The sequence below is a fragment of the Trachemys scripta genome, chromosome 6, assembly GCF_013100865.1.
Source record: "Trachemys scripta elegans isolate TJP31775 chromosome 6, CAS_Tse_1.0, whole genome shotgun sequence".
Lineage (NCBI taxonomy): Eukaryota > Metazoa > Chordata > Testudines > Emydidae > Trachemys > Trachemys scripta.
The window spans coordinates 40434685-40461157 of NC_048303.1; the positions used below are offsets into that span (position 1 = coordinate 40434685).

General features: G+C 41.8%; 1 protein-coding gene across 1 annotated transcript in view; it reads left to right on the top strand.

Annotated features, from left to right (window-relative positions):
• The window catches only part of CENPH (centromere protein H), a 22321-nt gene extending 1516 nt beyond the window's left edge, over positions 1-20805 (top strand). The window contains exons 2-9 of the mRNA XM_034774412.1: positions 2643-2698; positions 3257-3305; positions 5520-5594; positions 9598-9654; positions 10252-10315; positions 12043-12094; positions 12925-13088; positions 19545-20805. Coding sequence (XP_034630303.1) covers positions 2643-2698; positions 3257-3305; positions 5520-5594; positions 9598-9654; positions 10252-10315; positions 12043-12094; positions 12925-13088; positions 19545-19637 — 610 coding nt within the window. The 3' untranslated portion in view covers positions 19638-20805. The remainder of the gene's footprint in view (positions 1-2642; positions 2699-3256; positions 3306-5519; positions 5595-9597; positions 9655-10251; positions 10316-12042; positions 12095-12924; positions 13089-19544) is intronic.
• The last annotated feature ends 5668 nt before the right edge of the window (positions 20806-26473 follow it).

Sequence of the window (26473 nt, forward strand, 5' to 3'; positions counted from 1 at the left end):
GGCCGGGCACTTCCCCTCCCGGGCTCTGGGGGCGCAGGGTCCGGAGGCAAGGGGGCTGCCTGAAGCCCATAGCGCTCGGGCAGCTCGGCTCTTAAACAGAGCCGAAGAGTCCGGGGAGGAGCAGAGCCGCCGTGGGAGGGGAAGTGCCCGGCCGGCATTTTCCTAGACGTGTTTGGCTTTTTGGCAATTCCCCCCGGACGGGGGTTTGATTGCCGAAAAGCCGGACATGTCCGGGAAAAACCGTACGTATGGTAACCCTACCTTTCTCTGTGACACCTGGCTCCTGGAGCCCCACGGCCGCTGCCCTGGCACTCTCCGGCCCGGGCCTTGGCATGTACGGGAGGGGAGCTGACGCGTGCCTAGCCCTGATCTACTGGCCCACCTGACCTAGGGATGCAGCCTGCCGAGATCTGAACCCCTCAGGGTTGCTGATGCATCCAGTAGGAGAAAGTAACCATTTCTGGTGGCTTTGCTGTCTGGGGCCCGCTTCCGAAAGAGTAAAGGGACAAGCCTGGAGCCCTTCATTTCTATGCTCAGTAAAACTTCACCGTGACATTGTCATATGAAGGTCTGTGTAGCCGAGGTTATGTCTGTGTAAGGGGATTGTTGTTCCCTTACTAAAACTCAGTGGGGTTTTTTTTGGTTGGCTAGTTCCCACTACCAAAAGGAAGGGGAAGGGTCGATAGGAAATCAGAACCCTGAGACTGACAGTCTCCAGGGGAAATGGGGAGAGGCCAATGCTCCAGGGCAGGGCAAGCAGGCTAATGAGGGAGTCAGGAGGCTGGGGGGGGGGGGTCGGTCCCGTGTTCCATGTGAGCTGGAATTGTCTGGGTCAGACAGAGTGGGGCCAAGCTAAGGAGAGAGCAGGGACCCGAGTTGAGCTGGGGAGCAGAGCTGTGCCAATCAGAGAAGCAGCCCAGAGAGCAGTCCTGTGCTGGTGGCAGAGCTGCAGCAACCAGAGCCAGAGGGGCCAGAAAAAGCAGCCCAGGGAGCTGGAGCCAGAGCAGCATCAGTGCTGAGGCAGGGTGGAGCTGGGGCTGGAGCACTCAGTAGCAGGGTACAGTGAGCAGCTGGGGAGAGCAAGGGGGACCCTGGGCATCAGGCCCAGCACTGGGAGACGCCCCCAGTCAAGAGGCCTTGCAGGCCAGACTTGGAGGGGAATCGACACCCTGACTGGAGCGCAGGGGTGTGAGGGGGCTGATGCTAGAAAGAAGGGTCCTGCCACCTAGAGCCTGAGGCCTGGTCTACACTGGGGTGGGAGCTAAGTCGGTCTAAGTTACACAACTTCAGTTATGAAAATAGCGTAGCTGAAGTTGACGTACTTAGAGCTACTTACTGCAGTGTCTTCACTGCGGTAGGTTGACTGCTGATGCTCCCCCCTCGACTCTGCCTACGCGTTTTGCTCTAGTGGAGTCAACAGGAGAGCGCTCGATTTATCGTGACTTCACTAGACACGATAAATCGACCCCTGCTGGATTGATCACTGAGAGTGTGTGGCCACCACCAGAGCAAGTGTCCAACCCCCAGCATCCCTGCAGCACAGCCAGGGCCTGAGAAGGAAGCCTGGGACATGTGAGGAACAGACTTTGAACTTCCCTTACATTCCAGAGATGCTGTTGTGATGTCCCCATGCCACAGAACAGGGTTATGTGTTTTCCTTTAACCTTTCCCATTTTTTCCTTATTTTTTTTAAATTGATTGCTGTTTAATAAATTATATTTGCTTTGAACTGTATGTAACGATCAGTGGGTCAGGGAAGTGTCCAGTGCAGAGAGAGCACCCCAGAGTGAGGACATCTAGCCCCTGCCCTAAGTGAGCACAACAAGGTTGGGGGTTGAGTCCTCCAGGAACTTGTTGGGGTTATGAGGACTCTGCCACACAGGAGAGTGGAAGGGGAGCCCTGGAGGTCAGGCAGGCCTCTGGGTAAAGGAAGTGGGAGTGAGGACTCCGATCCTTTCACTAGCCCATTTCACTGGAGTAGTGTATAAGCCAGGAAAGTTCCCCACAATAGTGGGCCTATTCCCCCGCTTACATCTGCATTGCACACAAAAATATGTTTTTACACTGAGAGATCCTAGGGAAGGCAAGGCAGTGTAGTTCTTACCTTAACATAAGTAGTTGAGGGATATAGAATTGACACGCCTACCTATATCAAAATAAGAATTACCTGGGTTAATTCTCCACTAAGATTTTACATCAAGATATCTATTTTGATGAAAATACACCTTTTTTCCCATTAGTGAAGATGTCACCTGAGTCCATTGAGGTCATTGTTATCACAGTGACTATGCTATTGTAATTCATTACTGGTTTTGGGATGCCTTTAGAATAACAGATGCTGTTAAAAAAACAAACACCCCCCCCCCCCAACTTGCAAATATTTTGCTGGTTATCCTGCAAAATACTCTCTTGATAGTGTTTTTGGAGAGGGCTGAGTGTATACTTCCCACAATAACAAATGGTTGGAAAGGAGTTTCTTTAGGTGTCTGACTTCCTTTTGAAGTGTCTGGGATTTTATTCGTTGTATTTATGATGTTTGGGGGCGTCTAGAGCTTTAAATTAGGTGTCTTTTTATTGTTTTAAATCAAATAAATAAAATGATAAAATACTTTTTATTTTTATTTTCTTCTTTCCTCTTATAGACTAAGAGAACAAATAAAACAACAACTTATGGAATATAATACAACAGTTCATGCAGGTAAGTCTCTTTGTCTTTCTTTCTTTGATTCCTGTCCATTAGCTCCACAGCAACAATGAAGCCAAATGAAGTCTTCCACCACTTTCTGTTTTATATCACTTTCCAGGCTTCATTCATCTTTAAACCTTTTTTCCTCTGTCATTCTTCACTGTGTCTATCCAATGCAAGTAGATGTACATGTTGTCATAACAGAAAATAATGTACCTGTATGCTCTATCTTAATTTGACTGATATTGCAGTAAAGTATTAAAAGATGAGAAACCAATAATAAATGTAAACATTTTAAAGTTTTTTTTATTTTACAAACAAGATGCTTGTTCAGATTTTTATTGAATACCTTGTTCTTGCACTGATCAGACAACCTCTTTGTTTGCAAAGTTATAATCCTGTGACAATGGTGTGCTTTTGGAATTTCAAATTAGACCCTTTTCAATATCATCACAAAGTTAAAACTACAATAAAGGCTTTCAGAAATCTGTTCAACTGACATCTCACATATTCTGTGTAAACAGATTTTTTTTTCAATCTCGTTAACTTAACAATACTATTGATTTGCAGGTGAAGAAAGCATTCCAGACCAAGCCATAGAAGAAAAGCTAATTGAGGCGTATGTCTTCTGATAACTATTTTTAACTTTTAAAATAGGGGTAAGGGGAAAGCTGTCATAGGTTCTATTCTTACTGCTCTCCTTTTAATAAGAATGTTGGATTAATTATCAGAGCTTTAATTTCACTTGTGGAGTCTGCAGTGGTAAGCAGAGAATTTTATTCCATCCCTCAAATATTTTTTCATATGATGTGGACTCTGCTCTCTCATACCCATAGTCTTCAGAGTGTTGGCTGGGATTTAGCTACAAATATTCAAGTGCTAAACTAAATTCCACTTTTAAATGAGAATATAATCTTATGTACATCTCTTAAAGTATTTTACCTATGTTAGGCATTCAGACAGCAAGTTGCATTTAGGGTCCAAAACTACATTTGACTTTCAGGTTACTGGTTCCCCTTTAATTATGCTTTTATAATAAAGATGCTTTAAAAAAGTGAATGTACTCTTGTAACTGGATGTAGTGATCAGCATGTTTCTAATATTTCTTAAAGAGTTCAGATAAATTAAGCATCAGAAGCAGAAACTCAAATACAGATGCTGTTTTCAAACAAATATTCCTAATGATTCAAACGGTGGGAGATACAGAATTCTCTAAATAATGTGTCCTTACTTTTTTTTTTTTTTTTCTGGTCTTTAAAATGCTGATTATGAATAGAAAAGTGAAGGCATTCCCCTTCCTGATTTTTCTCCATCCCCAAATTTGTTCATAGTACGATTTGTGTTCTGTTAGATATTTTTTAAGCAACTATAATCAGAGGAGAACCATGATCGAAGTTTTTGACACTAGTTCTGAGTGCTGTTTTGCATTACTGAGGCACAGCAGGAGCATCTAGTGTTATGGCCTAGAGGGAAAAAGTTAACACTGTCATGTGGTGACGCTAGTTAGTTCTGCAATGTAAATATCCTTACATAGGAAAAAGTCAATAATATTATCTAGGTTGTAAAATTAGACACTTAAAGTTAGGAATTGCCAGATTCACGATTGCTCATGCAATCTTAATTCAGCCCTTTTGTGCATCCAATTTGTGCATGGAATGAGACAGAGGTCCTATTGGAAAAAACAGATTGTGATCGTATAATTAAATATCATAATGCATATACTCAATGTGGTTGAATTAAGGTTGCATGGACAATTATAAATCTGGCACTTCTTAAATTTCAAGTGCTTGATTTTTGTAGGCTAAATAATATTCTTTTAATTTAGGGATTTGGGTTTGTTTCATGTGTAATTTCTTCAATAAAACTATTAGTGTCTCATCATGAGGATTTGAACCCTTAGCTTTCAATACGGCAGCACCAACTTCTACAACTTGGGCTACAAGACTAACTTTGATAGTGGAAGACTGGCACCATGTGCTGAATCGGGGGGGTGGGAGGAGGCTGAGGGGAGCTTGGTCTGACTCACTCCATTTGCCACCTTAGGAGTTGAGGGAGCTCTGTTCCATCTGGTGCCTCCAGAGTAGGGGTGAGGAGCTTTGACCAGATGCTGGGGTCAGGAGAGTATTGGGGAGAGCCTCTTTCTTCTCTCTCTCCCTGCTCTGCTGTAGCTTCTCCAAAGTATTCCTAGTGGATAGGCTGTTGTTGCCGCTTTGGTGGTGGCAGGACTGGGCTCTTTAGAATGTTCATTGGGTTTGCAGGCTACCAACATCTTCCTGAGGAGCCCAATTACACTTTACAAAGCAGCTAAATCTGAATGGAATTTCATGGGACAAAGAAAAGGCACTTCTATAGACTAGAGGATTTCTCCCTGCTGAGTATTAAAGGTCTGCTGCAGATAATGGAGGTGGTGATGGTTCTTAAAGAAAAGGTCACAAGAATACTTCATAATAGAGAGTTTAGACAAGAAAGGGTTGCTACCTGCACCCCCTATGGTTAGTTGGGGGATGGGGGGTCCTGAATCTGTGAGTTGGTGGGTCTTTAACTTTTGTTCCTCCAAATTATTTTACAAATATTCTTTCTGCCATAGCACTGTTGGAACTTTCTGAAACCAAGTTGGTATCAAAGCACAGCAAAACACATGCGCTGTGATACCAGTGGTACAATGGTACCATAATCAGTCATCCTCTGCTTTTTAAAGGGGAAATTCATCAATAATATATTGGAAAAGTGTCTTACTCCAAAAGAAGACAGTGTAACCATGTTTTGTTTAAAGTGTGTAGTTTTTGTTTGTCTGTAGAATTCTAAAGTCTTCTGCTATTGCATTTGTTTTTAGTGCCACAGAAGATCTGGAAAGAGAAATGGAACAAGTGAAAGTCTCCTTTCAAAACAAAACACTGGTGTTACAAAGGTAAAGCTCTTCTTAAAGTTTTTATTCTGAAATTTTATTTAAATAGTAATGGAACTACATAAAACTTTATTAATGTTGAACCAAGAAGTTAGAGTTGCAAATAACAACAGAAATGTTAGAATGGTGGTGTCACGTTTTGGGGTGCAATCCACACTAGTGAGGTTGTGTCAGTACCTGCCCTATAACTCTGGGGTGCCTTAAACGCTCGGCTACTGTGTCTCACAGCCCAGACACCAACAGTCAGCAAACAAGTATATAATGTCGGTTCAGCATTCTGACCCCACCAGCTGACCTACAACACAACAGCCCCGCTCTGGTCTCCACCAGCCTTGGTTCAAGGTAAATTTCTTACCAATCTTTTTCTTTCTAGCCATGGCAGTCTTTCAGTCAGGACATTCCACAGAAGTACAAGGTGCTGGTTTCCCTCGTCTTCCTAGGTGAAAGATCTTTGCCTCAGCAGGTTTTTCATTTACCGTATATACTCGTTCATAAGCTGAATATTTTTGGTAAAAAAGTGACTCATCAAAGAGCGGGGGTCGGCTTATAAACGGGTCTACACCAAAAATGGGAGCAGCAGGAAGCGGCGGCCAGCACATCCCTTGGCCCACGCTACTTCCCGCCACCCCCATTGGCCTGGAGTGGCGAACCGCGGTCAGTGGGAGCCACGATTGGCCAAATATGCGGACGCGGCAGGTAAACAAACCCACCTGGCCCGCCAGGGTGCTTACCCTGGTGGGCCGCGTGCCAAAGGTTGCCGATCTCTGATCTAATACATTGTAGTTTTGTTTACCTGGAGCGTCTGCAGGCACGGAGCCCCTCAGTTCCCTGTGGCCGCGGTTTGCCATTCCCAGCCAATGCCCGCAGATGCTCCAAGTAAACAAAACCTCCCAACCTGCCAGCGGCTTACCTTGACAGGCCGGGAGCCAAAGTTTTCCAACCCCTGAAATATAGGGTCGGCTTATGAAAGGGTCATACGGTTTTTGCTATTTTTACCTATCCATTTTGGGGGGTCGGCTTATAAACAAACGGGCTAATGAACGAGTATATAAGGTATATTCAGTTCCCAGAGACTTCAATTACCTTGGCTGCAAGAACTCTGACCCCTTGTCTGTCCAGCAATGGAGGCTGTCTTCTCTCTCCTTATATCTACCCAAACTCAGTTTTTTCCCCAGACTCAGATGACCGTATGCTATTCTTCCTTTCTTGTGAACTTCCCATTCTCTTGCTGATTTGAATGTAAATAGGGCTTCCATTGTTTTTGGCCATACCTTGCTTCATTTCACTGGAGACAGGTAGATAGTTCCTTTCCTTCCTGTCTGGGGGAAAACCTGTTTCTCCGTGTGTTTGGTCGCAGGCTTTGAAGTATAATATCATTAAGTATCCATAATTCCTCATATAGTGTTAATATCTTTGTGAAATGTATGTATTAATCACAAGTGTTGTTAGCTTTCATAAAAGACTTTACTTGATATACTTTTATAATACCGTAATATTGTATGCAGTCAGTTGATTCAATTGCTTATCATTTGAGGTTCATACTCCTGCAAGAGGCTGTCTCCACTCACTAGCTGATGGCTTTGTTTACCTTTTATGAAAATAACTTAATTGTCTCTGCCTGATGACCTGATGCTTGCCAAATACCTTTTAAGAACATAATTCTAGCACATATCCATAACTTTGTACACATCCCCATACATACATCATGCAAGAACATTAATGATCAGTGAGTTATTAGTTTTCCAGTGATATCTTAGATGTCGTCTTGCGGGTATATATCTTGACAACAGTGTGTTACGTGTAGTGAGTATGTCAGGCTTGACAAGAGCTGCTGACATAGCATAATGAACCACCAATGTGCCTCTGTCATGGGTGGCCAAAAAGAATGTAGACAAATATACCTTTATAAAAGGAAACAAAAAGGATAAAACAAATAATACTCCAAACCTAAGCCATGGAAGGGCCCCAATCCTGAAAAGATGCATTTTCTCATCTATATTCAAATAGTCTTACTAAAGCTAATAGGATTGTTAATATGAGAAGTTACTTACATGCATAAGTCTTTGCAGGCATAGGCCCATACACTGTACATTTTTAACACTTCAGTTGAAGAAGTAATCTCTGAATTTCTTGCACAGTAAATACAATGAGAGAAACAGGAAGCAGGAATTAAGAAAATAAAGCTTGCTTTTTCCAGCTTGGGTATCTAGGAGTTGATCTTCTTTAAGCTATTTATTAGGAAGCTCATAATACAACAGATCAATGAAATTAACAGGAATAAAATATGGTACCAGTTCTGGAGTTACAGGTTCACAAAATAAAATAATAAATCCAAATCTCTTCCCCACCCCACCCTCACCCCCATCAGCTTTTTAGGTATACAGTTGAAATGTCAGAACTGAATAAAAAGGCATTTGTTTTCGAATGATCAGTTTAAAAATATCTTTGGTTTCCTACTATGGATTTAAATGACAGTCTTTATTAATTTGTGAGAAAGAAACTAGATTTGACTAAAATTTATGAGAGAGAGAGAAGAATCTTTTTTGGGAGGGCTGAGGAAAGTGGCAACACTTGCAAAAATGTTGTCTTAGTCTAAGGGCTTGTCTACACATAGAATGCTATAGCGGCACAGCTGTGTTGCTGTAGCAATTCTTCCATTGACCTAGCATGGTCTACGTGAGGATTTATGTCAGTTTAACTACACCACTCAGGGGTGTGAATTTTTCAAACTCCTGACTAGCATAGTTTTCTAGTGCAAACCAGGCCTAACTTCCACTAGAGATGTCTTCCCCTCCCCTCCCCTGTCTACTCTTCTACCACATCTCCAGTGAGATCTCAGTGGCTTCAGAAACTCCTTAAGCACAAAATGACAGCTTTCTTCAGATCTTAAATACTGCAGTGCTTTCCAATGTCCAGCTCCAGGGAGGAGAGCTGGGGAGACTCCTGGCTAAGGCGAAAGTGTGGAACTAACTAATACAGCCCAGTTCCAAAGAAGAGAGCTGGGGATTCCTGCTTACAGAAGTACTGAAAAGGGGTAACTCGCAAAGGAATCAGGAAACATTCCTGGCCCACACATGGTTTTCAGGCACAGGAAAGAAGAGTCTCCAATAGGAAGGAGACAGAAACTGTTAGTTGGGCTTAACCTAAGGCGATGAATGTCCCTGGGTATATCTGAGTGAGCTTCTACCTGTGCTTATGGCTATCAATAAATGAGATTCTTAAAAGGGGATAGATGGGCACTCTTGTTTATAGCCAAGGGAAGTGGGGAAGGGTTGACCTGTGGTACCATGCCTGACTGAAAGGGGGTGACTGCCATGCCATCACACAGACCATCAAATTGTTCACTCTCCTTGTATGTTAGATCCTTCCCCCAAAGTCTTTGTCTGTCTGGTCTATTTAGACTGCAAACTCTTCTGGGTTAGAGACCATTATTCTACATACAGGGCCTAGCACAATGGAACCTTGATCTGTTAAGCTCCCTAGGTGCTATCATAATACAAATAATTAACAACTGTTAATAATTAACAACAACTTCATTGGAACATAGGGACAGATTATTATTTTTATATAAAAATGCAGCATGTATGGAAAGTGGTGGCTCTCCTGCATTGGTGTTTGATTTCCCCATACAGATCCATGTCCCTGCACACCTTCTCTCCTCCTTTTCCTCCCTCCACACACACATTCATAGTCTTGGATTAAGGAGGATTACTGAAGTAACTGAAAGAATTAATGAGTGGTTGGGGGACATTCTCATTTTAACACACACAGAACCTGGAGGGAGCATATTAAGGTGTTTTTTTTGTTTTGTTTTTATGACCATTTATAAGAGAATCCTCAGATAATACATTTTGGGTATCTTCATGTATTTTACATATGCACTAAATACATGAGGAGAAACAGATGCTCAAACTCAGCTTTTCTTTCAGCTTTATCTAAGGTTTTGGTTTTTTTCCTTTGACTTTCTCATCAATCAGAATTTTTCCTCTTTCCCCACCATGTGTAGGATCCAGCTTATAGATGCCCTCAGAACCAAACTGAGACACACTGATGCTGACTCAAAGTAAGGTGGTTTTTTTGTGTGCAGTGGGTGGGTGGGGAGGTGGACCTGACACTCCAGAGTAGAGAGATTGTCAAACTACCTCAGTCACTTTTAATACACTTTTCCCTTTCTGTTTGTAGCACAGTTCCACTGGGTAGCTAGAAAGTGGTACTAAGGGACACTGTCTGAACAATTGGCTTGGACACCCTTCCTTCCCATTCTAGGAATTAAAAATGCTCCACCTCCCTAATGCCTTTACCGCTAGCCTGAAGGCAAAAGTTCTAGTTTACTTTTTAACCTAGATTTTCTTTTGCATGATGCTGCTATTATCACCTTGATGCCTAACAAGTTGTGTACCTTTTGCACAGTGCTAGAACTGTTGAAAATTAAATCCTGATGATCTGATGAGGGTGCATAGAGAATATTTAATTGATTTCTTGAACTGTATTTACTATAATATACCTAGGGAATAAATGTATACTTTTTCAAGTGCTAAAAGCATAATGTGCTTTTAATGATGCTAAAGGAACAGTCTTTCCCTAATCCAAATCATTATGGTTAAAATGTTTATAGTGTTAATTTATGGTTTGGTAATTTAATTATTTGTTCCATCATTAGGTTGATCTTGGAAACTATAAAACACATCATAATGCTTAGTACTGCAATACTTGAATCTCAGCAGGCAAGTATCCTTGGTATTATAATTATTAAATTATTTTGGCAACCCACTAAAGTCTGAAAATGACTTTTTTTTTTTTTTTTTTTTTTTAAATGTAGTTCTGAAAGGTGGTCTGATTTCTTTTAGGAGAAAACGCTAATTTGTCTATACTGTTGACATCTTAGGTTTGAGGTTTATGCTGATATTGAACCTATTATGATGGGGATAATAGATGCTGTAGATTTATGTTTGGTACTGTCGATCTGCTGGAAATTAATCTGTCAATTTAATTGACAGCTGTAGAGTGGTAGGGACATTAGCCAGAGGCATATAACTGCTGTGAGGAGCCTGAAACATGATGCATTTAAATCTACTCTAGAAAGGAAAGTTGTTTTTATTTTGCAAGGCATTGTGTGTTCCACATTTACAGTTTTGATGTATTCTATATCAAATTTAATTTATAATTAAAAAGACTGCTAGTCGTGGATTCACAGACTTTAAGGCCAGAATGGATAACTGATCTATTTAGTCTAACCTGCATAATGCAGATCATAGAATTTCACCCAATAATTCCTGCTATAGTCCCAATAATTTTTTTGTTGAACTAGAGCATGTCATTTAGAAAGACATTCAGTCATTATTTAAAGACTGCAAGTTTTCCAGACAGGTCATTCATGGAGCTCTTTTCTGAAACCTCAGTGTTTGGACACCAAAGCTGGATGCGGTATTCCAGTAGTTGCTTCATCGGTGCCTTTTTATAGAGCTAGTATTGCATGCCTACTTTTACTTGAGATTTCCATGTTTATACATCCAAGAATCAGGCTAGCTCTTCTAGCTACAGCTTTACATAGGGGGTTCAGCTGGCTTTCTACCTTGTCCCCTTATTCTTTTTCATAATTGCTGCTTTCCAGGATAAAGCCTTGTCCTGTAAGTGTGACCAGCATACCTAGATATATAACTTTGCAATTGGCTGTATTAAAGTGCATATCATTTGACTGCATCCAATTTACCAAGTGGTCCAGATTGCTCGGAGTAAATAATCTGTTTGTTTTTTACATTATTCACCACTCCACCAATCTTTGTGTCATCTGCAAATATTAATCAAATATTGAAGAGCATTGAGCCAAGAACCCTCCAGACCCCCACTAGAAAACACTCATTAATGGGGAGTATCCTCAAGAATTACATTTTTGAGATCTGTCCACCGGTTTTTAGTCCATGTGCCTTACTGACTTTGTATAGTGCTATTTATTTTAATCGGAGTATGGTGTAGTAGTAAGTCAAATGCAAAACTGAACTTAAGATCTGAAAGTCAAGCTGGATTTTTCCTGGTTCATGTATCATCACCTTTAACAAATATTCTGCGAGCCAAATTGTGCCCTCAGTTACAACTGTACAGGTCTGTTGTCCTCAGTGATCTTGTACATGTGTAATGAAGAGCAGAATTTGAAAACAGTGGGAATGCACAAGTGGTCTTGCATTTGGAACTTGATACACAAACCAAAAAACCATAGTTCTCATTGACAGTAATAATTTTTATTTTAAAAATGACTTTTTCACTAAAATAAACAGGTGACTGAATATTCAAAGAGAGAGTCTGCTCAGTAAAGTCCCTTTTTACATAGAACTGCCCTTTACCTCATATTGTTCTATTTAATTTATTTTGTGTATAGGATTAGTACCTATTAAACGGTACTACAGATTGACAATATATTAATATCAATATGTCAAACCCTTTTTCTTTAACACAGCAAGCACGTGAATTGGAAGAAAAACTGAATGAGATTAAAAAAAGGAGATTCGGTAAGTGTATATAACTTGCTAGCAAACATGTATTGTCTTGCTACCTTCTGTATCTTTCAGATTGTAAGCTCAAACTTTTATGACAAGCTTTAAAAGTGCTGACAACTACATTATCTTGTATTACAGTAAAGCTCTGGTCTAGATGTAAAACTTTCTAAAAATTAAGTATGACGTGTACATGAAAGTGAGCTGGTATGTTGAATGTCTGCAGGCAAACAGGACAGGTACTATGGTTTAGAAAAAGAGACTGGAGAACTTCAAAAGAATGCAGTCTCATTTCACTGTTTCCTACTAGACCTCATTTAGAGCCTTCAGTACAACAAACCCCTATCTTACAATCCCTCTTCACATACCATTTTATCATACTGTACCTTTGTGTAATGTTTTGGTGGAAAAGTCTGATTCATAAAGATCTCTTCGTAAAGAATAATATTTTGGGGGGAAGGAATGGTTGTAACATGCCTACATGACTTAGCCAAGGGTTGGATTTGGATTCTTCAAAACTAAATTACTATATTATATGCAGATCTTTACAAATATCGTACCAGCCTTTTGAATGGCATAGTTTGTTTTGTCAGTCGTTTTAACTATCAGCTTTGTTCTTCTACTGTCAATTTGACATAGGGAAAGTGCACGTCTGTGTTTAGAAATCCAGGGCACCCAAACTTTTCTTCGAACAATCTCTTCACAGAATCATAAAAATTAGAAAGAGAGCAAAATATATTAGGTAAGATGGGACATCATCTGTAAGTCCAGGAATTGTTTGCAGTATGTTTGCTAGGATTTTATCCAGTCTAGTTCTAATCTTTCATTTTCTGTGAATTGAATAGCACTAAAGCAAGCTGGAGAACACAAACTGCTACAGATACACACTCTGAAGAAAAAACAAAAAGAGGAACTATTGGGTATGGAAGTAGGTGAAATGTTAAAGAGAATATGTAGAAACTTGCAAAAAGAAACACAGATGACTACGTTAATTCAAAATATCTTCCAGGTAACTTAATCTGTTGCTTTGAAAATCTCATTTCTATCGTATCTCAATCAAACACAACTTATGAACTTTTGTAGGCATTCAGCTATTTTTTGGTGATGGATATTTACTTGAGAAAAATACTTTATAGACTCTCTAAAAATGTCTGATTAATTTACTCTTTTAAAATTGTAATTTTTATAATTGCAAACTAGCCTGTATGTAAATATCATGATTTTGGTACTTCAAATACTGAGAATCTTAAACTGTCCTAAACTATTTTTGAAATGATGTTTACCAGATTTTTATCCATTTGTTACACTGTTTAAGGTACTTAAATGATATGATGAGTCTTCTAGTTGAATGTCCCTTAAATCCCAATTGGGAATGAACATGGGATTGAAAGCCTAGGGTGGAAGAAGGGATAGGAGCATGTTTTCAAGGTTTTGGATATTAAGAGGAGTGGGGCTGAATCATCATCTTCTGTAAAAATGAGTGGCACTGGGAAAAATTTAAAAGGAAGCTCCATACATTTCTGTGTTGAGTGATCATATGTTTACCAGAGGTTGGTGTGGATTTTAGCATTATATTAGTAACTCCATAGTTAAGTATGAGAAGATACTTCCATTCTAAGGGACTGATCTAGAATCCACTGAAGTCAAGATAGAGATTGCCATTGTCTTCAGTAGGCTTTGGATCAGGCCATAAGTAAGGCTAAGATTATGTTATGGAGGTTGTGGACGTAATGGGATCTGTGACTTCCAGTAACCTCTGTGATAGTGGGGGCCCCACAGCTGACCAGCTGCTGCCGGCAGCGGGGGACCCTGCAGCAGCCCAAACTCCACAGGCAGCAGGGGACCCTCCCGCAACTGCCCAGCAGCTGCGGGTGGTGGGACCCGCCACAACTGACTGGCCAACACTGGCAGCAGCATCCCCTGAGCTACCCAGCCGGCACCACTGGCGGGGTCCCCCCTGCAGTGGCTCAGCTGCTGCAAGCAGCTGGGCACCCCCGCAACTCCCAGCTGCTGCCACTGGCGGCGGTGGAGGGACCCCAGAGCTGTTCAATGGCTCCCCAGCCACGGCCACGACCTCCCTCCCCGCCCAGCCACCATGAGCGGCCGTCCCCTACCCTGCAGCTCCCAGCTGGCGGCGGCAGAGGGCACCCCGGAGCAAGCAGCTCAGTGCTGGCAGCCTCCACCCCTCCCCCCCAGCTCCAGTCCTGCAGGGCAGTGTGGGGGACCCCTTTCAGCTGCTGCCAGCGAGGGGAGAGGGGGATTAGGGTGCTGGATCCTCCTCCCTCCCCATTTTGTCAGGGATGTTTTTAGTGAAAGTCAGGGACAGGTCACAGCTTCCGTGATTTTTTGTTTGTTTGTTTTTTGTTTATTGCCTGTGACCTGTCCCTGACTTTTACTGAAAATATCCATGACAAAATCATAGCCTTAGCCATAAGTACCTGTTTTCTCTTGTTCTTTGAGTGGCTCTGCATATTCCCATTTGGGGTACTGTGCCACCTTGTGGTGCCTTGCGGTAGCACCTACTAGCAGTGTTCGCTAGAGCCATGGTTCTTAACCTGGGGTTTGCAGACTGTGTCGAAGGGGTCCACTTAGACTGAAAACTGACGGAACATAATTCAATTATATATACAGACAATAGATTTCCAAAGGTGTCTGCGCTGCCACTTGAAATGTTTTAGGGGTCCACAAATGAAAAAAGGTTGAGAACCACTGAGCCAGAGCACTCTTTTGCTCCTTGACCCTCCCGTCAGCATCACTGATGTATTAAGGGCAAGGCTTTATAGGTGCAGAGCGTTCCCCCCACCTCAGTTCCTTCCAGCTGCATGCCACAGACTGATATGAACCTCTTCGTTCTCGCCGGAGCATCTTTTCTCAATAGTTAGTATGAGTTGTTAGTTTAGTCAGTTAGCGATTCTTTTTCATTCCATGTTATGGTGGAACTAAAGAAACAGAAGAAGCTGGGATTTAAGGGGCTAGGGTTAGAGCCAAGTGTGAACGCAAGGGACTTGTGTTCTAAGAGAAGGTCCATTTCCCCAACTCTGAGAGCCTCTTCCACATTTCCCCATCAGGAAGAAGATACTAGAAGGCGTGAGAGGACCCTTTCACAGATCCTCCTATTCTCCCTCTTCCAAAGACCACTGGGGTTCTCCACAAAAAGCCAATTCCCCATATCTCCTGCTGGATCTGTTGTTGTCCCTGGTTCACTCTATCTCAGATCCAGACCCAGATTTTTACTGAGGGAGCTAGAAGAAAAATCCGGAGACTGACAGTGTGATTGGGACCTGCCTTTGGTCCTCCCCTGGCTGGCATATTCCCATATCCTAGTTGCTAGGGAGACTGGCAACCCTGGGACCTATGATTGTACTGGGGGCCATCTCAGGAATTTTTTCAGCTATTCTCCACATGGATGGAGAGGTAATGTCTCATCTGCGAAGGATCCAGAAGCCCAGAGATACTTTGATCTGACTCATCTGGATACACTGATGATTCAGGCAGTGATTCCTGAAATTTTGTCCAAGGGAGAAGAGTAGGAGAAGGTAGACTCCACTCTTTTTTATCAGAAGCAGATGGACACGGATTATGAACCAAATCCATCACCTGACAAACATGTGGGGGTGGCTTCAGCCTCCTCTTCAGTTGAGGACGCTATGCAGTTCCACAATCTGGTGGACAACATGGTTTTCATCTTGAATCTACCTGTGGTATCTTTGGAAGAGACTTCCTGCCTGGTATGCAATATCTGTGGTGCTATAGCTAAGAGTAGGATATCCCTACCCATCATAGATGGACTGCTACAGTCAGCCAGATCCATTTGGTCCACAGCTGCATCATCAGCCCAGCTCCAAAAAGCCAGATAAACTATACCAGGTACCTTCTGAAGGTTTTTCTTACTTTCATGCCAATCCTGTATTCAGTTCCCTGATGATGTCAGCAATAGAGCAAGAACTGAGCAGAAGCACTCCATACCAGCTGATAAAGAGGGCAAAAAGATCAAGTCGTTAGGGAGAAAAGTGTTCTTCCTCGTCCCTCAGTATTAGGGTGATTAATTATCGAGTAACCATGGCCCATTACCAATTCCACTTATTGGGTGGGGGGTGAGAAATGACTTTATTTTTATTTGACCTGCTGGATGACAGAATAAGGTTGGCTAATGCCCTCTTAGTAGAGGTCAAAATGTAGCTAAACTTTCCATTTGAGCTGCCTTTGATGTTTCAGACTCTGTTGCAAGCGCATTGGTGTCTGCTGGGACCATTAGGAGGCACGCATGGCCCACCATTCCTCATCTTTAACTATAGACACTAGACTCAGAGTCAATATGAAAAAAGGTCTTTCAAACCAAGGTCTAAACCTAAACAGTCCACTGCATCATCAGCATCCTCATCACGAAGCCTCTAGCCCCAGTTCTGACAAGATATGCAAGAGTCAAAAAAACAGTCAACTAAGACCAATCTATCCTTTAATTTGGGAACAGACTAACCTACTTCATCAATGTATGAAGGCAAATTGCCTAGGACAAAATCAGGGGTTGTCTAACTCCTCATTAAAAGTTAATTTGACAGCCATCTCTATGTATTACACTCTAGCTGATGGTCGATTGTTGTTTGTTCATTATTGGGTTAAAAGATTTATGAAACATGTATTCCTCTGTTAGAGATCTTGCCCCTTCTTGGGACCCCAATTTGAGGTTGGCCATACTGGTAAAATCGCCCTTTGAACCTCTACCATTTATCTATGCCATTATGGTTAATCTACCTTTAACTTCTTTTCATAAGGACAAGGTAGTTCTCAGACCTGATCCCAGATTTTTACCTGAGGTAGTGTCTGATTTCGATATCAATTAGACCATTACTTTGTTGTCTCCTTTCTCCCCACGACCCACTCGAATAAGGGGGAATCTGTCCTACACACTTTGGATGCCTGGAGAGCCCTCACCTATTATCTGGACAGGACTAAAAGTTTTTGTAAATCTTCTAGATTGTCTTATGCCAAGAACCCCATGAGAGATGCAGTTTCTTCCCAGACTTTGCTACATGCTGGCAAAAGTTCCGGTACCTGCTGCTATTTGCCAGTTGCTGAAATTTGCAAAGCTGCAACCTCAACTTCAGTTCACACTTGGCTTTTCGGGCAGATGTCAGATTTGGCAAAGTGGTGCTTCAGTCTCTCTTCAGCTAGGACTCTCTATGCCTGGTCTTATTAGTCTGTCCTATAAATAGAAATGTGCAGAGCCAGACAAAGAAATAATGAAGATTCTTCTTCAAGTGATTGCATATGTCCATTCCACTGTAGGTGTTTGTGCGCTCCAGTGCACAGTTGTTGGAGAGATTTTACCCTTAGCAGTACCCGTCAAGGTGGCTCAAGCACCTGCTGCTGTCTCATGCATGCTGAGCAGGCATAAAGGGCCAAGCTGTCACTGACCATCCTCAATTCCTTCCTACTGCTCATGACAGTTGTTGGAGCTCCCTATCCTTGCCTCTACAAGTCTTTAGTCAAAATCTGTAAATAGTACCTGTGTATAATTAGTAAAAAGAAGAACAGGAGTACTTGTGGCACCTTATGCATATACGAAGAAATGGGCTGTAGTCCACGAAAGCTTATGCTCTAATAAATTTGTTAGTCTCTAAGGTGCCACAAGTACTCCTGTTCTTCTTTTTGCGGATACAGACTAACACGGCTGCTACTCTGAAACCTGTATAACTAGTGTAGATTAGAGTGGGGGGTTGGTTGGTTAGGGTTTTTTTTTTTGGTTTTTTTTTAAAGTTGTTTGTTTTCTGTGGTTCCAGCACCTAGTTTGGATACTGAAGATATGCTGTACTCTCTGGGTTTCAAGCCTTGCCACTCTTGTGATAAGGCAATGCCTAATCGTGACCCTCACCTCAGCTGTTGTAAGTGCTTGAGGGAGGCTCATGTGAGTGACGGTGTGACATTTGTAAGGGCTTTAAGCCCCATTCCATCTGCTGATGGCATTGGTGCCACGTCCTCCATCTGAGTCATCTACCTCAGTTCGGGTATCAAGCATCTCTGTGTCAGTACACATAACACGTTTGCCTCTTACTATGCAATCTCTCAGCAACCTAGAGACTATGCTAAATTTGGATGAGTGGTCCACCCGTCCCTGTGCAAATAGACTCTAAACCCAACTCCAGATGGGACTCCTTTTGAGTCACCTACAATGGAATGATCATGGGCAATCACTCAAACAAGAAAAAACTGTTACTAATCTTTCTGTAACTTGTTCTTTGAATTGTGTTGCACATGTCCATTCCACAACCCACCCTTCGTCCCCTCTCTAATGGAGCTGATCTGGTAGGAAGGAACTGAGGGGGCTCGGGGTAGCTCAGCCCTTTATGCCTGGGCAGAGTGTGTGAGACAGCAGAGAGTGCTCAGGCCTCCCCATTAGGTACCACTAAGGGTAAAAACTCTCCAGCTGTGCACTGGAGAACACAAACTCCTACAGTGGAACACCTCTCAAAGAAAAACAGTTACAGAAAGGTTACTAACCATTTATTACTTGTAACCAGAGTTCAAGATGGCTCTGCATGTTCACACTTCCCACCCAGCTCACCTCTCTGTTGGAGTCCTTGTTTCGTTCTGTCCCTCTGGCTTTGTGGTGGAAGGAACTGAGGTGGAGGGAGCTTGGCCCCCTATATAGCCTTGCCCTCAGTACATCAGTGACACTGTGGGGGTGGGAGGGGGAATGGGATGAGAATTCTCTAGCTAACACTGCTAGAAGGTTCTACCACAAGGTACGAGGAGTACTTGTGGCACCTTAGAGACTATGCCCAAATAAATCTGTTAAACTATCATGGGCTAAAATCCACTTCATCGGATGCATGCAGTGGAAAATACATACACATACATACACACACACACAAGATGTGTGTGTGTGTGTATATAATATATACGGAGAACATGAAAAAATGGGTGTTGCCATACCAACTCTAACAAGACTAATCAATTAAGGTGGGCTATTATCAGCAGGAGATAATAGCCGACCTTAATTGATTAGTCTTGTAAGGTGCCACAAGTACTCCTCGTTCTTTTTGCTGATACAGACTAACATGGCTACCACTCTGAAACCTGCTACCACAAGGTGGCGCAGTACCCCTAAGTGTGAATATACTGAGATAGGTACAAGTTACACCTAAGTAACCTTCATTTTTGTAAGCACTTCAGTATTTCTTGAGGGGAGATATCCTTTGGGTTGAAATTAATACTTCCTGTTCTCAGCACCAAAATCATATGCATGGTGTTAAAACAACACATTTTCTGTGTTTGGAGTTATTAAAACCAGAGAGATTTTTTCAGTTCATGTACTTTATGTACTGATTCAAACTTTAAAAAAAAGGCAATAACTTGGGCAACTTCTTAATAAGTGACAATTTAAAATAGTGCTTTAACATTTTAGGGGGGTTTTTTAAACTGGTTTTCCTATGGCATTAATTTAATGATAACTCTCTTATTACAGGGCATCATTATTGGAAGTAAAGTCAACTGGGCAGAGGATCCAGTTTTGAAGGCAATTGTTCTACAGCTTGAGAAAAATGTGAACTGTATCTGAATAAGCCACAAGATTCTTTTTTTAAAGCTATAGTTTTTATATAATATGCACCAATAAACCGGAGTTCAACTAGACTGACACAAATAATGGTAACAATAGCAAGACAACTTAAGAGACTTTGAAAACAGGACCTTTCTACAAGAGCATTTCCTCTGCTATGGTGAATCAGATGTGCAATTACACAGTGCAAAACTGAATCGTTATTTTAAGGACTTAGATTGTAACATTACAGTCTGACCTGAGGTAAGTGCATAGTTGCTCAATCCCAGGAGCTGTCCAGGGAAAGAACTGCAGCTGTCTAAGTCCTGTCTGTACCTCCACGCCAAGGAGCACAATGATCTGCTACTGGCTGGCATATTGAAGGGTGGAAACAAGGCTCTGCTTTCTTCCCCCATCTTCCTGCCTGGGAGTGGGAGTAGAAGTCCCCCTGGTGCTGTTCCTCCCTGAAGTGTGACTCTTGCTGTGGGATAGCCTGTGCAGGAGAGTAAGGCAGCATCTCACTCCCCTTATTCCTCTGCATCCTTTCCTAAGGACATGTCCCAGTACTGCACATTGTGAAAATAGTAATCGTACAAAGGTTGTATAGTCATTTACAAAGGCTAACATTGATAACCAATGTAGCACTTTGGCCAAAAGTGTTATGTATGATTTAAAACTTCTTTAAAAGTTGAGCTCATTTTATTTTGTATGCTTTCAAAAGACTAAATGATTATCAAAACCAATTCATCTGTGCTGTATCTGCTACCGCAGCTCTCTAACACCAGCTTCAATAAAAATTGTCTGTCCTGAATCACAACAGCCAATATAGAGAAAATGGGGGTTGTGCAGAAGGCATGTGAGATTTTTATATAGGCCAGGGTCTGAGTTTCTATACAACTGAACTTAGTTTTAACTTCATTCTTTACAATTTGACAGATTTGTATCTGGACTTCATTCCACACTTAAAGAAAATTTAAGTAAAAAGTAACATTTTGGATAGGGGAAATGCATTTAGTTAAATAAAAATGCAGGTAACAAAGTCAAAGGTGATCTGAAGTTGGGGACAAAACTCTTAAGATGAGAATGACTTCTGTTTTTGTTAAGCTTCAAAATGCAAAAATAGATTAAACTATATACTGTAGTTTAAAGTCTTTCTTAGTAATAACCTCAATAAAATGACTCGTGCTGACTGCTTCCCTTTGTCTTCTCATGAATCTTGGAGTTCTTCAGAATTGGTGATAAAAAATACAGACCATTACTATATTAATGTTCCCATGTGAAGTAATATGTATGGAAGACTTGGTGCTATTTTCGAGCTTACTGACTTCCTTCTGTTGACTCAGACAGGCATGTTAGTTTATATTTAAGTGACTGCTGACAAAATTCAGTATCTTCCATTGTTACAGTTGTGTTGGTCCCAAGATATGAGAGAGAAAAGGGAAGTGAGGAAATGTCTTTTCTTGGACCAGTGTCTTCTGGTGAAAGATCCCAGACCTGAAAAAGAGCTCAGTGTAGCTCGAAAGCCTATACCTTCCACCAACGGAAGCTGGTCCAGTAAAAAAAAATATTACCAATCTTGTTTCTGTTGAGAGAAAAGGCTGTTTACCAGTCTGGCTTATGGTCCTTTATTCTCCCATCACCTCCAGTCTTTCTCCCCTCTATCCCACACCTCTATCCTTGTTCATGCCTCTGGTATAGACAGGTGTTCACTTCTTTTTGAAGTACTAGCATGCCTGTGCACTCTAAATTGGTATCTGCCTCCTCTGATTCAGCCCCTTCAAGAGCACTATTGCAGAGCAGGGACAGCAGCAACATTCTCACCCTGCAAGAGCAAGGCCACCTCAGAGTGAAAACACTGTAGTCAGTGGTTATAGCCTCCTTAAATCAGAGAGAAAATGCAGCTGTCACCATTTGTGGCAACAGGTCACCCTTCTTTGAAAGAAAGTATAGTACCCTACTGCTGGTTAGGGCCTGTGAAAGGAAACTGGCCCAATGCTCACGGCAATAAGGCTTCACTTCTCTCAGCCTTCTGGAAGCGACTGCTTCACAGAAGAAGCCATAAACCCTCTAGCCATAGGCTCCTCTGGAAGAAATGCACAAGCCTTGTCATAAGAGGGAAGTGTTAGCTAAGTTAAATCTGTCAAGCATAAGATAAATTCTTCGAGTGATTGCTCATGTGTATTCCACAATAGGTATGCGTGCTCGCCACATGCACCAGTGTCGGAAGCTTTTCCCCTAGCAGCGCCCCTTATACAGCACCATGGAGGCGCCACTCCAAGGGTTGCTAGGGGGAAAAACTTGAGACACTGGTGCATGTGGCGAGCATGCACACCTATTGTGGAATACACATGAGCAACACATCTTGAAGAACACCAGTTATGGAAAAGGTAACTGTCTCTTTTTCTGTTCTTCATGTTACTAAGGTACATGGCTAAAATTAAAATTCAACTAAGCACTTTTTTTTACCCTTAAGAGCACTGCACTAATTATCACCTCCCTTTTAATAGTAGCAGGTGTGAAAAGTGGTAAAGCTCCAGGATCTGATGGCTTTCCAGCTGAATTTTAGGAGGTAATAGGGGGTCCCTTGAGAGGAACATTCAATACCATTCTATTAGGGGAGGAACTTCCACAACCTATGAAAGAAGCTACTGTGGTGGTTCTCCTTAACGCTGGAAAAGATCCTATCGTTATGCAGCTCCTGTTGACCCATATCACTGCTGCATCATGACAAAGATTTTAGGAAAATTACTAATTAGCCAATTGCAATCAGTGTTCTCACCTTATATAAATCCAGATCAGACTGGATTTATTAAGGATAGACAAATGTCAGACAACATTCAGAAAGTACTTGCAATCATCCCTAATGCCAGAACAAAAAGAAATCTTTAGTTATGACTTGATGCAGAGAAAGCCTTTGATCGCATGGCGTGGAACTTTGTTTCAAGTCCTGTCCTACATGGACATTGGTCTCAGTTCCTTAAATGGATAACTGCTCTTTACACCACCCCAAAAGCAGCTGAGAGTTAATCGGATTAAGTCTCCCCTATTTGAATTACAGAGAAGGACTAGGCCCGCTGTTTCCTTTTCTTTTTGCACTGGTGCTAAGGAACAGTTAATGTGTCATAAGAATAAAACTTTGGACAGGAACACATCAGAAAATAGCTTTATATGCAGATGATGTAATATTATCTAAGCCAAATATTTCCCTCAAATTAGTTTCTAAAGAAATCCAGGAACTTGGGGAAGTGTCTGGATTTAAAATACATTATACCAAATCTGAAATGCTAGCTATAAGTTTTCCAGACTCTGAAAAGTCACTATTCCTGAAAATATCTGGGTTCAAATAGGTAACAGATTCTATAAGATACTTGGGAATTCAAATCTCAAACAAACTATAAAAGCTCTATTATTTAAATATCAAACCCTGACTTCAGCAAATTAAAACAGATCTGTATTGCTGGGGAAAGTCTGCAATTTCTTGGTTGGGAAGAATTGCTGCAGTCAAAATGAACATTTTGCTAAGTATCTTGTTTCAAAATCTTCCTGTAATTATCTCAGGTAAAACCCTAGCAGGAATACAGAACATGTTGTTAGAATGTATATGGAATAAGAGAAGACAAAATGTTCTATGGTACTATGAAAGCCAGCTAGCTCAAAGCAGTAGTGGATTGGTGGCACTCTAACACTGCCAAAGACTGGGTCTTTACTGAACAAAGAAGTTGTGCCAGTGTAAACCTTACTAGGCTACCATGGATTAATTAAAAAACAACAACACCCTCCAGAAATGTATACACATCTTTTGGCAAAAACTCTATGGTTTTGATATATTACATCTTCTCTTGTTTTTTTTTCCTTCCCCATGCCACTTTTAAATAATCCAGATCTTAACCAAGTGACAAACTAGAGCATTTTAAAGATTCAAAGAGCCATAGACTACATATGGTTGGCCAGCTCTTCAGTAAAGAAACTTTTCTAACCTAGTTAGAGATCAAAATTAACTGGCCCACTCTTTTGTAGCACCAGTACTTTTGTGAGACATAATGCCTGACTCAACTTTCTAGCAAAAAATTGTATACAGAAAGATAACTTTAACAGAAGTGATGGCATTATAACTTATTTGGCATATACAGTCTGGTCAAGCCAAGCTACACAGTGTTCTTATCAATTATTTATATATTGAATTGATAATCTTTACAACTTTTCTAACAAAAGTCCACATATGTGTGACGGCTTGGATCACAGAAACCTCCCTGGGAGCTGCCACCCGATGTGCAAAGACTACCCCTGCTTCTGTTTTCCTTGCCAGCTCAGGACTCCAGCACCCTGTCTTGCTGAGCCAACCACTCCTGTCTGGCTCTAACACAGACCCAGGGTCTGAATCACTTGTCCCAAAGCTGCAGGTTTACCTGAAAACAGCTCACAGTAGTGTGCTTGTCTTTAGCACTCAAATGCCCAACTACCAATGGGGTCTAAACCCAGATAAATCTGTTTTACCCTGCATAAAGCTTATGCAGAGCAAACTCATAAATTGTTCGCCCTCTATAACACTGATAGAGAGATATGCACAGTTGTTTGCTCCCCCAGGTATTAATACATACTCTGAGTAAATTACTAAATAAAAAGTGATTTTATTAAATACAGACAGTAGGATTTAAGTGGTTCAAAGTAGTAACAGACAGAACAAAGTAAGTCACCAAGCAAAATAAAATAAAATGCATAAATCTATGTCTAATCAAACTAAATACAGATAATTTCCTCACCAGTTCCAGAGCACTCCCTTTTACAGGCTAATCTCCTTTTAGCCTGGGTCCAGCAATCACTCACACCCCCTGTAGTTACTGTCCTTTGTTTCACAAAAAAGAAGAACAGGAGTACTTGTGGCACCTTAGAGACTAACAAATTTATTAGAGCATAAGCTTTCGTGCACTACAGCCCACTTCTTTGGATGCATATAGAATGGAACATATATATGCATCCGAAGAAGTGGGCTGTAGTCCACGAAAGCTTATGCTCTAATAAATTTGTTAGTCTCTAAGGTGCCACAAGTACTCCTGTTCTTCTTTTTGTGGATACAGACTAACACGGCTACTACTCTGAAACCAGTCCTTTGTTTCAGTCTCCTTCAAGTATCCTTGGGGGGGTTGAGAGGCTCCTTCTTTAGCCAGCTGAAGACAACATGGAGGGGTCTCCCACGGGTTTAAATAGACTCTTGTGGGTGGGGACCCCCCTCCTCCCTCCTATGCAAAGTCCAGCTCCGAGATGGAGTTTTGGAGTCACCTGGGCAAGTCACATGCCCCTGCATGACTCAGTCTTTACAGGCCGATGCCATTGTCCACATGGTATCTTGCATGTCTCCAGGAAGACTTCTTATGTGGATTGGAGCATTCCAAGATGCATTGTTCTCCAAGTGTTTCCTGATCAGGTACTTAACCTGGCGAATTCCTTCCTAAAGAAGCTGACCAAATGCCTCCCAAAGCTTACTTAGAAACCAAGCAAGCATACAGCCCATATTCTTAACCTCAAATAGAAAATGATATACATATATGTACAAATAGGATGAATAGATATAGTAGACCATAACCTTTACGGAGATATGTTACCTGGCACAGGCAGCACAAAACATATTCCAGTTATGTTATACATACATTTATAAGCACCCCCTCCCCATAAAGCCTTATGGGGTACACTGTCACAATATGACACTGGGAAAAGGACCTGTATAGACAAATTACTCCAGAGGCATGGAAAAGAGGGCCAGCAACCTTAGTTTGTAGCACAATAAAACACATTTTATTTAAGATACTGTTTCAATGGTACCTCTCACCAGTCACGTTAAAATGTAGGTTTCAGAGTAGCAGCCGTGTTAGTCTGTATCTGCAAAGGGAACAGGAGTACTTGTGGCACCTTAGAGACTAACAAATAGATTGAATAGGGATAACTGTTGGAGAAATTGTGGTAAAAGAGGAGATTTATGCATATATGGTGGACTTGTCCAGTCATTGGAGAGCAACAGGATGCAATCTGTAACCAACTACCACTATTTGGTGGATATATTACCAAATGATCCTTTGGTAAACTTCCTAGGGCTTCCTACTGGAAATGATCACACAAAAGGAAATTAATTGATCTTTTGTTTGCTAGTAGCTGCTCAGCTACTGATAGCATCTCATTGGAAAAGAAAAATAGTCCAACTATAGAGGAATGGTTCAAAAATATGGGAGATTGTGGCTATGGAAATATTAACATGCCAATTATGTACCCAGCAAAATATGGTCACCTTAACTCTGCTAGACCAATAAGCATTCTACTACCAGATAGCCTATCCCAGTGTAAGCACATGATAACATCACCTCTTAGCCTTCTAATAATACTTCTGACAAGGAAGCCAAGCTTGCTGACAAGGAAGCCAAGTTCACAACTCCTTGGAGCAGTGTATTTAAACACCTAGGTCGGGTCTAATAGGGAATGTACAGCCATCGGTGCTGGAAGTAGGGGTTTTGGGAGGGGCGGTGCTGTAGCACCCCTTGGTTTGAAGTGGTTTCTGTCATATACAGGGTTTACAGTTTGGTTCAATGGCGCTCAGCTCCCCCACTGTACAAATTGTTCCAGCATCTCTGTGTACAGCATAAGATTGTACTCAGCGTAGTATTTTGCTTGCTAACTGAACGAACACAGCCATAAATATTGTGTACGTGGCTACCACAATTGTAGAAGAAAGACCGGACCACGCTGGCCTCAGAGAGCTACCAACGCCCAGGAGGCGGCAGAGCCCCGCCCTCCAGGCAGCTCTGGCCCGGCCCCCGCAGAAATCCTGACTCCAGCCCCGCCCTCCAGGCAGTTCCAGCTTAGCCCCGCCC